The following is a 16,633-nucleotide window of genomic DNA, read 5'->3' as shown; positions in this document are numbered from 1 at the left end:
TTTCTCAAACGTAAAAACACTTGTGAGGGGATGATCTCGAGATTTTAGTCTTACTGGAACTTTAAATCAGGAAATATTTATCATTTTATTATTACTACAAGCAGTGGAAAGATGTTTCTTAAACCAAAATCAAATAAAAAAGATAATTAAAATAATCAGTTTTGGTATCGGAAAATAGGCTTAAATTTTTCCGATACCCCAAAATGCTCTGATTTTTTTCCCGATTCCCAATTCCCATTAATCATCCCAACACTAATATATAGAAAACTACTGAGAGAGATGCTCTCTTCAACTTTCATTAACGCAGGTTGTTTTTGTTTTACGGCGTATCAACCCTTTCCGAGTTATTTAATGCCGAATCCAAAGATTTGGAAGAAAAATTTTTTTAATAGAATATATTTGTTGTTTTTACGTTGGTTTCTATTTAACCCATAGTTGGGACCCTAACAGGTACTACCACTCCGGGTCAGAGTGGACCTGGGAGCAATGGTAATTAAAGGGTGGCTCCACACTCCCCAAAGCCCACAAGCTGGGGCCTCACCACTGGATATAGTTTAAGGTCATATCCAGGATCCCCATTGAGGGACTTTTACCCTCTGCAGGGGGGGGGGCAGTTGGCGTATTCTAATGCCCCACCGACAGGGCCCAGGCATCAAGAAGGAGACATTAATATAGCACCTACAGCGATTGTTGCTTTAAATGATACCAACTTGCCCTTCTTGTTGGCTTAGACGCTTAAAAAGCCTCTCCTTAAGAGCTTGAAACATTGGAAAGTCATACTCTAGAAAGGTAAACATCTTCAAAGGGCTTCAAACGATATTTTCAATGAAAATAAATGCTTTGAGATTGAAAGAGTCTAGGAAATAAATGATCACAGAATTGTAGAGTCTTTTGCCAGATATATTGCGTCTGTAATAATTCTGATCGAGACTGGAAATCTTTAGCAGACCTAAAAAGTCAAACTAGAGCAGCTTATCAATTTACAAATAATTCAATAACAAAGCTTGAGCATACGTTTACAGGCATTATATTGACTTCCATGGGGTTTAATCAAGGGAATACTTACTGAGTCTATATAATAGTGCCCATTAATGAATAGAGCTGTTGGTATACTAATTTATTTATACAAAACTTTTGCGCTACACACTTGGGTTACACAAGCTGTGAGTTAGCTCAATTTCCTTAGACTAAATTATTAGTATGAAGACATTTAGCTTGAGAAAGTTCAGCAGACTTCCAGCTTGGACTAAAAGATATTTTCAAATGTGTAACCAAAATTGAATAAAGTGTCCTTTCAAATACAAATAAATATTTTTGTGCATTTCAGTTAGGACGAAAAATAATCAGTCCAATCATGATTTTTATTTTACATAGACAAATTTTTATATTTATTTTTTCATAAGTGTCTTACACGTGGTTCCATATGAATATAGCCGATGCTGCCACCACACAAATCATCAGAGATAGATAAATATTAACAGTCACACATAAATGGATGGAATAATATATATAAGAAAAAGAAACATACGTCGAGTATATGTGACAAGATTAAATAAAGAATATTTAAAATGGTAAGCACCAAAAATAACGTTTTCCATTATATATATATATATATATATATATATATATATATATATGTGTGTGTGTGCGCGAGCATCCATAAAAATCGAAATATATTTTGTTTTTGCTTAAGTACAGTTTATTTCCTGTATGACGAACTAAAGTTGTGCGTTAAAACTGCATCCGTTATGGAAGTTGAAAACCGAGAAGTTATCGACTTTGTTTCAATTTATTTATTTGATATTTTTTATTTATTTATTTATTTATTTATTTTTTGCTTCTTACGCCATTTTCCTCGCCATAAAATCAATTCGAATATGAAAAACTTATTTCAAAAAACAAAATTGAAATTAGAGACGCTCAATATAAAATGGTTTTGAAAATAAATAAATAAATAAACCAGAGAAAAAAAAAACTAAAAAAAAAAAAAAAAAAAGTCACAGGAATACAAAAGATTTAAAAATTACAACAAGCAAAAGAAACAAGCAAGAAAGAGAGGGGGGGGGCAACAGGAAAACAAAAAACAGATGGACTCGTTTTTCCTGCAGCATGCAGAAAAAGAAAGTTCTCTTTGTCTGATAACATGGAAAACGAAGATGAAGACAAGTGATCATGCTGAGAGCACACTCTACTCTCAAAGAGAGACAAGCAAAATGGCCTAGTTCTGATGTTCTAATTAAAATATTTCTGATTTGATAAATTGATTTATTCTCATCTTTCTTCTTTAGAGTATAGCATATTGTTATGGAGTAAGCCAATCCATTTCAGATTAAATGGACTTACCCATGGACAATAACTACAGTTACATCTAAACGTAGTGGCAGTTATAGCCCCAGAATCATGACGTCTACTTCTGTAATATATTTTTGTTAATGCACTTTCTGTTAATTATAACACTGTGTGTGTCTTGATTATCACTGACTGTAAGGCCACAACACTGGCAACGAGGAATTTGAGACTTACATTACAATGCATATAAACCTTAATTAGTCTTTCTTTTTAACTTTCTACTCTTTCTTCCTCTCTCATATTTCAACTTTGGTCAGAAAAACTGATAAAAAAATGTTCTAAGAAAGATTTCCGGAGCGTAAAAAAACAGAATATCCATTATATAGTGAGTAGGTGTTTGTTTGTATGCTTGTATGTCCAGCTAAAAGAAAAAACTACTAAACAATGACCTAGTTGGTATTGTATTAATTAGCGTTGCCATGCATACATGATATCTCAAATTTAGAGAAAAAAATATTTAATCTTTGAGGATCAAGTTTTTTTTTTGGGGGGGGGGGAGAGGGGGTCTTTTCTTTTTCTTTTTTTTTTAGATTTTTAATGTGATTATATAGTAATTTTCCTAGAAAACAACATTTATGTAGTAATTTGGAAAAAACTTTGTTCTATGGGTCTGAGCAACATTGGGTAGTCTACTAGTTTTATATAGCAACTACATATAAAAAAAGTGGGGGGGGGGGGATAGATATATTTTTCTCCAATCTTTATTTAAGGAAGGAATTTGCATCTTTTTCATATTCTATGAATAATTTTTTTCAATTAAGGGAAGCAACAATAATCTCAAAACATCATAAGAAAACTGGTTCCTTTGACATAATAGTTAGAACATTCACTAATGAGTTGGGAGATTAGAGTTCAATCCTTGCTCAAACGACATTTGATGGCCCACCCCCTTGCTTAAACCCTCAGCAGTATAAGGTGTGGATCAATGATCAGTGCAACAATTCAAGGAAAGGAGTGACACCCTCCTCCACATGTAATAACAAAAGAATTAAAAGTCTCCAAGTCACCCTTCATTTCAGTCGACCATTCTACTTCGCAAGTAAGTCTTCTGCAGAATATTTCAAAATGGTGTCTTAAAAAAATAATTTCACTCGATGAACGAATAAAAAATTTGAAAAGTCATCAAGGAATTTGTTAATCTGTTGGTATTTAAGAATAACCTAGAAATGACTATATCACATAAATATTAGTATATAAGTAGAAGCACAATGCATCATTCTTAAAATGTATCACCAGGCATGACAATAGCTCAAAATCTGGTGATACTTGTCTAGTTTATAGCTCAACTTCTGGCAACTTCATGTCAAGCATCTTTCAGCTGTTTACCTAAGCTAAATGTCTAGGTGATTATCCAATCAGCTGTCAGAACACAAGTTTTAACAAACGCATGAAATTAATCAAATTGAGAAAATTTTTTAAAACCGGAAATATTTCTCACGTTAAAAATAGCTTATGAATGGAAAGTCATTCTTAACATGGGGAAGGAGGGAACGAAGTGTTTTGAATTTATTAACTGGCAATCATCACATCAGGTTTTTCTGGTTGCTTACATAGCCTGCCAGAAAATATGAACGCAAATTTTCTGGAGATTGGGTCATAAACTGGACAAGTACCTAACCCTAACCCTGAAATGACAGATTTTTTCACACTACATAGTTTTGTTGTCTACCTCAAATTATCGTTTCCCAGAATCCAAAATTTTCCTGTCTTCTATCACAGGAAGATAAGACAAGGCTGGAATATGAAGAATAATGAGCCAGTGTACAAGGTGGTACATTCTGGATTCCTTAAATATTTACCTGAGCATCCCATTGGCATTCCTCTGATGAAGGTGCTTCAGGCAGTTAGCTATGGACCAACTTCTTTCCAAAGCGAGAAGTTAAGGTCTGGGAAGGTGGAGCATCTAAAATTTAAAAGACCAAATATCACGGCCCAACAGAAAAAAAGGCCACCGCCATCTTAATAGTCCAGTTCCCATCAAACTTATTGTTGAGGATGGACCCTCGGCTGGTATGAGGAAGGAGATGACTTTCTTTGCCTAGCTATGACATGATATGACAAGTTTGAATTTATGATAAAATAATAAGTTACCTTTGGAGTTATTTACACAGGCGAGGGCACCATGGCAGACAAGTACTGAATCTGGCCTCTTTGGTACAATGAGAGCGCTATTGTCTAGCCTCATAGAAATAAACTTAAAATTTTGCATAGTCGAAAGCGACAATGTAAATGGAATGTAATTTACTTTAACAAAAAAAAAAAAAAAAAAAAAACTGCTAAAGAAATATAATTAATCAAAACAAAAGTTTGTGAATAATGTAGTTAAAAAATATGGAGGAAGAGAGCAAAGAGAGAGAGGGGTGGATGAGACAACGACAAGCAGACTCCATGCAGGAAGGATGATGGAAAGGAGGTGGAGCGATTTAAAGACCGATAGAGACCCAGAGAGAAAAAGACGACGACAAATTCCCCAAGAAAAAAAAAAATAATAAACTAAAGAATAGAAGCTTGCCTGAGGCCAATCGATACTCTGCAAAAAATGGAGAAGAATTGTCACCAGAAGAGAGAGACAGTGCAGATTTAGGTCCGAAATGACATTTTGGACACGGTTCAATCCTGAGTATATTAACTATTTTTAAAAGTTTGGATTATTCAAACTACTGTTCTCATCTTGCGTGTTATTTTCACAATATTTTAACAGATGTAACCTTTGACCGTCTTCAAATGTATCTTACTGAACTCTGGAATCTTTCTGTCAAACTCGAGAATCTATATAGAATCTTGAATGGAACCCTTTATTTAATCCACGGAGTAGCATGCTCTCGTTCCATCTCTGGATAGAAATCTTAAATGTTCAGTAAGACACTGTGGTGTACCACATAGCAAAAATTTAATTCTAAGTGACACTCTTCTAGAGTTTGAAGGTTCAATCCCCAATGCAGGTGGTACTATAAATACAATTGCGAATTGTCATTTTACCCAGTCATGGCTGAAAGAAACAAGAACATTCTACTCCCATGGATTAAATAAAAGTTTCTGTTTGAAATAGATTTCAGAGTTCAACAAGATACACCTGAAGAAGGTCAGAGGTTACATCGGCTGAAGTATTGTAAGAATAACACTCTTGAGATAAGAGCAATAATACAAATCCTCATCTCCAAAATTCTGAGACATATTTTGAAAGGAAATTCACAATAGGATTCAAGTAATATGTGGACAAAACATATGTTATATTTTAACAAAATTTCCATCTTTAATTTATTAAACGTGTTAACTTGGTAGAAAAGTTCAATGGTGAGAACATATTTTCACTTTGGACACAATAACATAAATTATTTAGTCCAAACTGAAAACATTTTCTCACTTATGAGCCTTGCAATCATTACTTTGATGTCTGCAAACTGAGGGTTGTACAAGTTTTTTTTTGCTTAGATTCAATTCAAGGTACACCCACAGTCGGAAACGGAAAAGAAAAGGCGTCAATTCTATAATGAAAATACTACACATCTTTATGATAATTTATATTAATTGAATCATTCCGACAATTGTCCTCATCTCGAGTATTATTCTCACAACGTTTCGGCTGATGTAACCTCCAACCTTCTTCGGATTTATCTTGTCAAACTCTGAAATCTTTTTGTCAAACGAAAGGAATCTGTGCAGAATTTTCTACAAAACTTTTTATTTAACCCATGAAAGTAACAAGTTCTTATTTCTTCAGACATGATCAGGTAGAAATATTAATTTGAGATTGTATTGGAAGTATCACCTACACTGAGGATTGAACCTTCAACTTCAAGAAGCATGTTACTTAGAATTAAAATTTACTTAATACTTTATCCATTATGCCACTAGTATTTGTGAATTCCATTGAAAATTCTCTACAGATTCCAGAGTACGATAAAAAGTTTTCACATGGACAAGATACACCTGAAGAAGGTTGGAGGTTACAGCAGCCGGAACATTGTGAAAATAAAACTAAAGATGAGAACAGTAGTCCAAATTTTACACATTTTTATCCTCATCTCAAACATTCAGAAACATGCTTGTTATAATTTAAGTATTAATCGTTACTAAAAATTACAAAATAAAAGAATTATTTCCTTGCAATAGTTGGAATTATTCGAGCTGTCTCTGCAACATTGTTAACCAAGATATTCATTAGAAATTTTTTGGGAGAGGGGAATTCACTTCTTCAAAGTCGTCTGCAATATTTTTCTTTTTGCAGCTTATATACATCCCTGAAAACTGAAATCCCTTATTTGCATATAAGCAAGCTGTGGATGGCCACTGGCAAACATAATTGATGATAAATAATTTTAAAGTTTTTGATGTCCTAGATAAGTTTATTACCCCCTTCCCCCAACATGCGTTCCAATGCTATAGAGTCCAGTCTACTTTATTATTTAAGCTATAAAAGCATGAGAAGATACAAAATTTATACCGTTTTTAAATGCCAACATACATTAAAGGAAAAGCCTGTATCGATCTATGCAAAGAATTCGAAAGTTTTATTCCTTTGTTGGTCTTGAAATGTGATTCTAATGAGAAAATGTCACCCATTTAAAAAAAAAATTTTTTTTATATAGAATGTCAATTTAATAGCAAAACTTTTAATGGAAACTTATTCGATTTAAAAGCTTGATATGCTAACAAAACCAAACCTGGACGAAAAAAAAAAAAGGCATAAAATCAAAATTGTAGAAAAGAAAAAAAATTTAGTCTGACTCCCACAGAATAAATTTACAAAATCATTCAAATTGTAGTTATTGAGAATTTTTTCCCCTCTTTTTCCCCCCAAACAAAGCATGTTGCCAATTGGAATGTAAGGAGATACTATTTAGGACCATGTCTAACAGGGGATTGTGGGGAGTTGAGCAGCAAGATGTCTGTTGACATTAAATTTAAACTTCAGCAGGTTAATACAGTCAGCGAAGCAGGAAATGGGGAGGGATGTTCCAAAGTCTAACAATCTGAAGAAAGAAACTAGAGTAAGAATCTTTCCAGCATCTAGTCAACAATGAGAGGGTGGGATTTTGTTGCTTGTCGGGTTACCCGGGAGTATTTACGCCAAAGGGACACAAGTGCTATGATTTCATCAGAGCACATTCCATTAATTCTGCTGTGCTTGAAGACATTCTTTGGGAGAATTTGTCAATATTTGGTCAATTCCTAAAATCCATGTCACTTCTGAAATAATTAGCAACAAATGTGAGAAAACTTTCTCTGTACATTTTGGGGGAATTTTAATTCTCTGACCAAAAAATGTTTTCTCCAAACGACTTCTACCAACAGACTTTTATATTTTTCTTTATTCAAACATAAGGATCTGCAAGGTTTTATACCTTTTTTTTCCTGTTCTTCAAATTAGCTATGGTGTAATAGAACCACCCCCTCCACAAGAATGGACTAAACCAATACTATATAAACGAGCATATCTAGTTAACAGTAGAAGGCAAACATGTTAAATAAAGCTAAACTAATTGGCGGACTATAGTTAAGAGCAAACCGATAGCTCCCTTTTTCATTAGCTCCTATACCAAGCTGTAGGGTAGGGTACCATTCTATTCCCAAGATTACTCCACTTACCCTTGATCTTCCCCTTATAATGCTGAGTGTTTAGCAAAGGAGTATCAAGAACCATTTTTTAACAAGATTTTGGTATGAGTTGACCTAGGATTGAACCCCAATCTCTTGGTCCTATATGAAAACTCTTACTATTACTTACTTTATTGCTAACCTTTCTTTTGTAGATTGATACTATTGACTTACGTATATCGTATTATGCTCTTTAAGATATAACATAATGGATATTACCCTCATCGCAATTAGGTTATTATTTAAATAACATAAGACATCCATATAATTTTTTTTTTTTTAAATGAATCTACAAAGAAAAAGCTAACAATAAAGTTCTCATCTAATTTCATCATCTTCTACTGTAGCTGGTATCTGTTTAGATGTCATTAGTTTAGTCCATTCCGGATTTTAACTATCTTAAATTATCTCCCTTGATTTCTTGAAACTTCTCACCAGAGGTCGTCACAGTTATGTGGCTTAGCAAAAAGGATCAACATTTTTGTTATGGGGCGATTTAGTTTGACATTATATAGCAGTTGCAAGCTGGACTACAGGGTAGCTTTCTTACATGGATAAAAAAAAAAATTTTTTTTTGGGGGGGGGGATCAATTTTATTTCCTTCACAATTCATGTCAAGTAGTTTTTAATGCCTTAATGTATTTTAAATTGCTTTTATAAGAATGAATCAACTATAATTTTCTAAAAAAAAGCCTTGATGAGAAACCTTTTATGAAAGGTGTAAAAAATTGATTTTAGATCTGGGAAGAAATAGAAAACTAAGAAATCGTTTATTGAAAAAGTATTTTTTACAAATAATTTACCAGGTTTTTCTTTCTCTGTGTTTTTATAATTGAATATTCTGATGCAAGTCCAGAATTCAACCTATTTTTTTTTTAAATATATAAATACAGAAACAACTGTATAATGAATGTAACCATTATGAAATGAAAATGTCATATTCTAAAACTCATGTCAATCGATCAAGTAGTTTTATTTTCCAGCAATAAAATTAAATTTTATGAGGAAGTGAGAATAGTGTATCTTGCTCCGCCATATTTCTGAAAGGTAAAATTTATCACTGGTTACTTCCCCTTAATAACATCTCTAGAACTAGAGATTAAAATTAACCTTATAGTGGTTACAATTTATTATCAAATCACTAAAAATCGTAAAAAAAAAAAACAAACAAACAAAAAACTGATTAATTTGTTCTTGAAATATGTTTTTTTTTTTTTTATATCCATGACAGGTAAGTATATCGTAAAGATTTTTCTTTTCTTTTATCTTTACTATAGGTTAAATTCTGGACTTGCACCAATGTTCTTATTTATCAGTATTATATTATTGAGACAGGATTGAACACACGTCCTTTACTTTTTACAATTTGAGCAGCACTAAAATAAAACAAAAAAACAAAAAAAAAAGCCAAGCTTTCAAAGCAAATATTATTTTTTTAAAGACAGAAATGAACAGATACAAACGTACTACATTCATAAATGATTGACATCAACACAGAAATAAACGGCCTTCATGTACATATTTTTGTTTGTTTAATTTATGAATTAATAAGTGATTTGCAAAATATTAAAATTAAGCTTCTTTTATTTACAAATAAATCAGGAAAAAACATAAAAGATGTGATATTTTATTTCATGCTACAAAAAATCTGTTACAAACTTAAACTCACCATGCAACGATAGGAATGAAAAGGGGAGACAAGCAAAAGAAAATGGCGAAGGATGGGGCAGACGTAGAGGAGGGGGTGTCACTTTCTTTTCTGATGACGATTTATGTAAAGCTATTAAGAGGACAACTACAAAAAGCATTGCACACACGCACACAGTGACGGACGGACAGACAGACAGACGGACAAGTAGTATACAGAGCTTTAAGAGAAAAAAAAATGCTAACTTAGAATGCAAAGCAGAGGAGAGGAACAGATATTGTTATTGACCATGTGTTTGATGTTATCAGACTGAACTTTCTCTAGCTTTGAACGATGACGACCACCACCACCACCATCAGCAGCAGCAGCGCCTGCGCAGTTATCACCATGCGAGTATAACAGAATAAAAATTGGGCAACGTTAGGGAATAAAGAAGGGAACAGTCCCTAGGTGGAGTGTAATTGAAAGTGCCAGAGGACTTGGATTCTCTTGGAGAAATTCTGGGCAGAATTAAACTGAACAAGAAACGGAAGTTTTGATTTAAAAAAAAAAAAAAAATTTTTTTTTAAAAAAGCGATAGTATTTGAATCATTCGAATTAATATTCCTCATTTTGCGTGTTATTTCCATGTTTCTGCCAATCAATGTAACCTCAGCCAACCTTCGGTTTATTATGTGGAACTTGGGAATTTGCAGGGAATTTTGAACGGACCCCTTTACTTAATCTACGGGGATAACATGCTCTCGTTTCATCGGCCTTATTGTTAAACGCTGTGACCTTAAATTCATTAATCCTTGTCCTCGAATGGCCTTTGGACCTTGATAAGTGGTGATTCCAAAATAAAAAAAAGGTAACTCAAGATGAGAACAATAGTCCAAAGAATCCAAATGATATGAATAATAAATCATCTAAAAAATTAAAAAGAAATAATTATTTAAAAAAAAAAAAAATGCAAGAAATCTCCACTAAATTAGATCCATCATACTCCAATGGATGTTTTTTTTTTTTTTTTATTTACACGAAACTGCATGAAAACAAATCGTTGCATATCGCAGTGTTTAACGTATGTGGGTGGACAATAGAAGAAAGAACAAATTATAAAGCGAGAGGGGAGGGAGGTCTAATGACGAATGAGGGTTGCTTATCTCATACAAAAAATAAAAAAGACCCCCAAAAACTTGGCCCAGTTCAACTGCAGACGTTCAAAGCAGTTAGGCTCCTTAATCTGGTTATTGCACAGTTGGCCTCGTCTTCCTGCCACTTTGCCATGTGTGTCCTGTCCCAGATCAAAAAGATAAACCAGGAGAGCAGGACACGGCCACTCAGAACAGAAAACAACAACAAGAACAAATCTCAATAGAATCAAAAAAAAATTTTGTTTCATTTTTTTTTTTTAATGAAAAGGATGTCATTGCTTTATTTTGTCAGTGACACCTCCAGCTGCGCAAGATAAATAAGATTTTGGAGCAATTAAAAATCGAAGAATTCTACTTGTAGAAATAATAAACAATTACATTTATTTGTCCTTTCAGAAAGAAGTTCTTGTGGGGTGATTTGTTCATGCAAGGACCAATAAGCTTCCATGGTGCATTAATTTCAAGCAAACCTACTTTGAGAGTCTGCGAAATTTTGACAGCAGCTTCAGAGAATTTCTTGGCAATATTTAAGAAAAAACATTTCCTCTTTTCTGCCTCCTCTGTCTACTTGACACCCAAGCACTCATTAGCTTCCCTTTAAAATAAATTATGCTTCTATTTTCAGCAGACCAACAAACTTTCTTGCTTAATTCCTTTCTTAACTGAAATACTGTCTTAACTTTCATCACCAAATGTTTTGTTTTCCTTTCGTTTGACGTCCGTGTACAACAGTACAATGTTATGGAAGTTCATCTCACAATCCACATTAAAAATAGGCTGTTACATACGAAAGATATTCCATATGTAACGTCTCCTATTTTTTTTCTATTCTATTCGAATGGATCAGAGAGGATTGCAAATTGCATTGTTATGATGACTGAATTTATGCATTTATAACCTGAAAGTTTCATCTATCTATTGCTGATATTGACCGTGTGAGACTCTAAACAACCCCTGTCATAGACATGCGTCAGAGGCAGAGATGTGACATTAAATTCCTCCACGCAGAAACAATTGAACGGATCAACATTCACTGGAACCTGTTGAATGTTTATGAGGCCGATGCAGTTGATGTCAGCACAGTTAGGAGATGGGTTCGCTGATTTCAAAGTAGCGACAGGGATGTGAGTGAGAAAGTGTGCTTTAGACTTGTACGGCCGATGTAATAATAAAGGCTGCAAAAGTGCATTGAGAAAAAAAGGTGACGATGTAGAAAAATAAATTCTGGAATCTACAAGTTTGCTCGTTTTAATGTTACCACTCCAGTCTTGATAGTTCTCCAATGTTTTGGTCTTTGAGTTTAAAAATAAGAGGTCTTACTTTGGAATAACTATCGTGGTAACTACAAGGAATAAATTAAGTAGATTTATTTTTAAGAATTCTATTGTTTATAATGCACAAAGCCGAGATCCAGGAAGAACACTTTCGTCAGATATTATGACACATCTCTGTTGTGCATCGAAGGTTCAGTATGTGAACTAGATTAAAATAATTATTATATGCTGTGCAAAATATTCTAGAGCAAATGTGGTAAAAGATTTTCTGGCAAACTTAGAAGTCAAGTGCTAATTATGTTATTGTAAAAGTTAGGAAAATGATTTTGTAAATCAGAAATCAGTTGGAAGCAAGTTGTAAAAACGTATAAAAATGGGATCTGAAAAAAAATATATAGTTAAAACAACCTATGGTTGTCTATTTCTCTCACTATGCTGACTTATAAAAACGTATATGATGTAGATGAAGATCATAGGTTACATTGATTGATGTAATAACGAAAATAACACTGAAGATGAGAACAGTAGTACGAAAAATCTGAATACGAGTGATCAATCCTCATCTAAAAAACAAATAAATTCAGAAACATAATATTCTGAGGATGTAGAGCAAGGGAAGCAAATGGAAAGGGTTTTTTTTTCCTCAGATTTGCAAGAGTTGTATCACCAAGATAAAATAATGGCTCATTCTTACGAAAAACGGCCAGATGAAAGAGAAGAAAGAAAGAAAAAAAAATTCGATTTTATTCAGTTATCATTTAAAGTAAAACAAATGTTAATTTTTTTTTTTTTTTTTGATAAAATTAATTTTGTTTTCACATTGCTCTTCTTGTCCTTTCTTGATACGCACCCGTCTTCGTAAATATTGTCCCAGATGTAACACGGAGGTTCAGAGTAAATATGTTTCGTTGCATTGTTTGCCGTCTCTAAACATTGGATTTTGCGGTGTTCGGTAAGTAGAGGTCAGCAAACAGTTCTCAATAAAACCAACGGAAAAAGTCACCCACTTAGCACAGAAAGACGAAAGGATGAGTGGCGGTATTTATTTCCCCCCCCACCACCACCACCACAAGAAATGTGACACAAGGGTCATAAGGTGGGATTGAAAAGTCAGTGCTCCAGAGTAGGAGCACTCTGACCCTGCAAATGATGCCTGGTCAGTCATGTCGGTATTCCCTGGTAGAAGCACCTCAGGCGATTAGCAATAAACTACCCCCCTCCTCAAAGAGAGAAGGCAAAGCATGGGAGGGTGAACCTCCTAAAACTATACAAGAGCTCGTACCACAGTCATCTAGGTAAAGGTCATTACAAGAATGGTCTTGACTGTTGATTTTTCGTGCTGAGAAATGATGGATTCGATTCTGCCGAGGTTCTGAAGAATTCAGCAGTAAAGAATTTGGTCCATATTTGTTCACAATGCAAGACATTTTTTTTTTTTTTTGTTGTTTTAATCCATTATAAAGTCTAGCACTTTTCCCTGATATTTGAGCAGAAACAAAACTGGGTTCATGAAGAACCGATTGCTATCAGTGAGACTTTATAAATTTTCTATGCCTATCAAACTTCAAGGGTCAAATATTTAGGGAATCTGGTCATCATATGTTCCAGGTAGGTAAGTAGTCCATCATCCAAAAGTGGACAAGTACTTTAATGTCTGAAGACAAAATTCTGCATGGACATTAAAAATGGTTTTGTTTTTTGTTTTCTTAAATATTAAATGAGGAATCAATTCCATTGAAAATCAACTTAGTATTATGCAGGTAAAACTGAGAAAAGCATGTTTGAAATGTGTCAAAATCATGTTAATAAGCTAAAACAAAATGACTGCTGAATTTGAGTAAAATTTTATGTTAAAACGAAACTCAAAGTTTAACCAAAAATAATTCAGCATCTAATATTTATTAGATATAAATTAATAATACTTGGTGTTTGTTAGATAGTCGACAAATCTATTTTTTAAATATGTCGTTTTAGGCAAAAATAATATTACATACTTAATTGTCATGTTGAAAATAGTAATTTATCCGAAAATCATGAAAATTCATTAAGTAGAACAATTGTTATGGTGGTTTTAGTTAAAAAAAAAAAAATCTATCGCTATAGGCTACAAATGTCGGTGTAATCTAAATTTTGCATTTCAAGTTATGTCTCTTGTGTGCGAACTCTTCATTGTTTACACTAGCAGGCCATTCGGCATTGCCCGGTCATAAAATACGCTTAAATATGATATGTTGATTAATGCAGATTTTGTATTTATTATATTATATTTGACCCAATATATAATAATAATTTAAAAAGTAAAAAAAAAAAAAAAAAAAATGCAATTCCACGACTCATATATAACAAAGTTGTATTTTCTTTTTAAATAAATCGAAAAAAAGGATTTTTACTGTGAATATCAATACGCAAAAAGAAAAGAAAAACAAATTTATAGGAGTACAGATTTAAGAAAAATGCAATTTTACCCAATTTTCTGTAAAAATTAATTTTAACTATAAATAACTTTGTACTCTAAGTTTCGTAATTTGAAAATATATTACTATTTTCGACATGAAAATTAAGTACGTAATATTGTTTTTTCTTAAAACGAAATATTTACAACAAAAAATCGGTCCGTCGACTCTCAACAAGCACCTAATATTTAACAAAAACATAAAACCATTTTAACGTCTGTAGCGAATTTTTTTCGCGTTCTAACTACAAACTTTAAACATATTCTTACATGATAGCAAAGTGTTAATCAAATACACTTTCAATAGCATCTGATGACTAAAACAAGATTCAGCTTAAAGAAAAAATAAATAAATCAAAGAATTTGGCGGATCAAATGATAAAGATTAAATATTAATCGACGCTAGAGATTAAAAAAAAATGACTAAATAAAAATTGTTGGGCATGTTTCACCATAAGCAGCAAACCGAAAAACTGGTGTAAAAATATATATGTAAAATTAAATAAAAAAAATACTTGTAGTAATCCATTTGTACTATAGCGCGCATGGGCATGTGTGAGAAAATCAGCAGCAGCCTAGGATAGCTGACTAGCGAACATATTAGCAGTAACAACAACCGTCTTAGCACATATGCAAATTAAGCAAGTGCGCACGCGCTGACGTCACGGGAAGAAGGAAAAAAACGGCAGAAAACAGAACAGCACGTGGTCAGACAAAGGGAGCTATCGGACATGTTTTTGACTTGTGTGTAGCGAGAGAGTGGTAAAAAAATGCGGAAAGACAAGCGATAAGAAAAAATTTTCAACACGCGACTGATATATTGAAACAGTGAAGTGCGTTGTAGGAAACTACTGGAATAAATGCTTTTTGTATTCACTTAATAAAATGCTGGATCGTATTCTTTTTTATGTCTTATTTTGTTTGTTTCTGGGACGGTGCCAGATAACATGCAGATCTGAATGGTTGAAATGTAACGACATGGCTAAAGTGTAATGGCCATCTTGCACACCAAATAAATATCACCGTCACATTTATTGGGTGGGTTTTTTTTTTATCAGTATTTCGTTTTATTTTCGAGTTTTGAGCGATTCTCGGGATCCTAAAGATGACATCCTTATGTCGCCATCTTTGTAATAGTTCAGCGTTTAGCACTACTGCTTTCAAACGTAAAAAGGATTTAAAATAAGCTAAAACACCAAAAGCTTATCCAGGTAGGTAGAAGAGTAACTTATCTTGCCTTTGGAAACACTTATTCGTTATACATTTCTTTCTTGATCAGTTTTTCGGTTAGGTGTTTATAGTAAAACATGCCCAAATTGTCTTATTAAGAATGAAAAATTTTCATTTTCATTGAAAATGTATAGTGCGGAGGTATCACACACTTCAAAATTCGGAAATATAAAGTTTCTGGTGACGGAAAAGTTTCCAAGAATTTGTGGGGACCAAAATGAATCCTTAAAATGTTGGGGTGTTAACAAGTGCGGAGAAGAAGGGGATAAAACAGGTTTTGATATTGTGTGGTGGTGGTGGGGCGTGGGCTGGTGGTGGGCATGCAATAATTCACAGGATCACGAATTATTTTACGGTGCGTGGATGGAATGAAAGGCGAGATAGTTTTGACGTCATTAAAGGGCGACGGTGGGTGCCGAGTGGGGTGAGCGATAACGTACGCCACCCACCCACACTTTTCGAGTTGGCCCTGACATCAGAACTCGCTAACCACAACGAGGAGTTATTTTCAATTTGGCTCGTTTTAAATTTAGTCAGCACCGCCTGGATTTGGATCTATTTTTAGCCGTCAATCAATAGCAGCAGGAGCAGCCGCCACAGGTTCTTGAGACGAACACCACCTCCGCTCTTCCTTAACACAAGCTCAGTTTTCGCTTATCGGTGGAAACTGGCCGAAGAGATGTTCTTGGACAATTAGTGAATTTAACATGCTTGTGGAAAAAAAAAATTTTTCCTTAAAGTTGGAAGAGAAAAAATCTCCCTTAAGGAAAGAAGCGAATAACCCGAACAGTCTTAGTAGAATTGAGGGGGGGGGGGTAAAAAAAGTACACATATTGAATTCTAATTGTTTACAAAAATTAATAACCACTTATAATATTCTTTAAAACAAATTCGTCGACTATGACTGAAGGAGAAATATTTAATTAAACAAAGAATGTGTTGCGGC

General features: G+C 33.6%; 1 protein-coding gene across 10 annotated transcripts in view; it reads right to left on the bottom strand.

Moving 5' to 3' along the window:
- Positions 1-16,633, bottom strand: part of LOC145284828 (myocyte-specific enhancer factor 2C-like) — a 347,716-nt gene that overhangs the window by 39,965 nt on the left and 291,118 nt on the right. For 5 of the 10 annotated variants that reach the window (XM_080133798.1, XM_080133805.1, XM_080133799.1 and 2 more), the window contains one exon: positions 4,862-4,879. The exons of the other annotated variants lie outside the window; for them this stretch is intronic. In XM_080133798.1, the coding sequence (XP_079989924.1) occupies positions 4,862-4,879 (18 nt within the window). The remainder of the gene's footprint in view (positions 1-4,861; positions 4,880-16,633) is intronic. 10 annotated transcript variants of the gene reach the window in all.

Source organism: Euprymna scolopes, chromosome 9, assembly GCF_053919585.1.
Source record: "Euprymna scolopes isolate OS-2025 chromosome 9, ASM5391958v1, whole genome shotgun sequence".
Taxonomy (NCBI): domain Eukaryota; kingdom Metazoa; phylum Mollusca; class Cephalopoda; order Sepiida; family Sepiolidae; genus Euprymna; species Euprymna scolopes.
The sequence above is the reverse complement of the archived record's forward strand: the minus strand, read 5'-3'. Positions and strand labels throughout refer to the sequence as shown.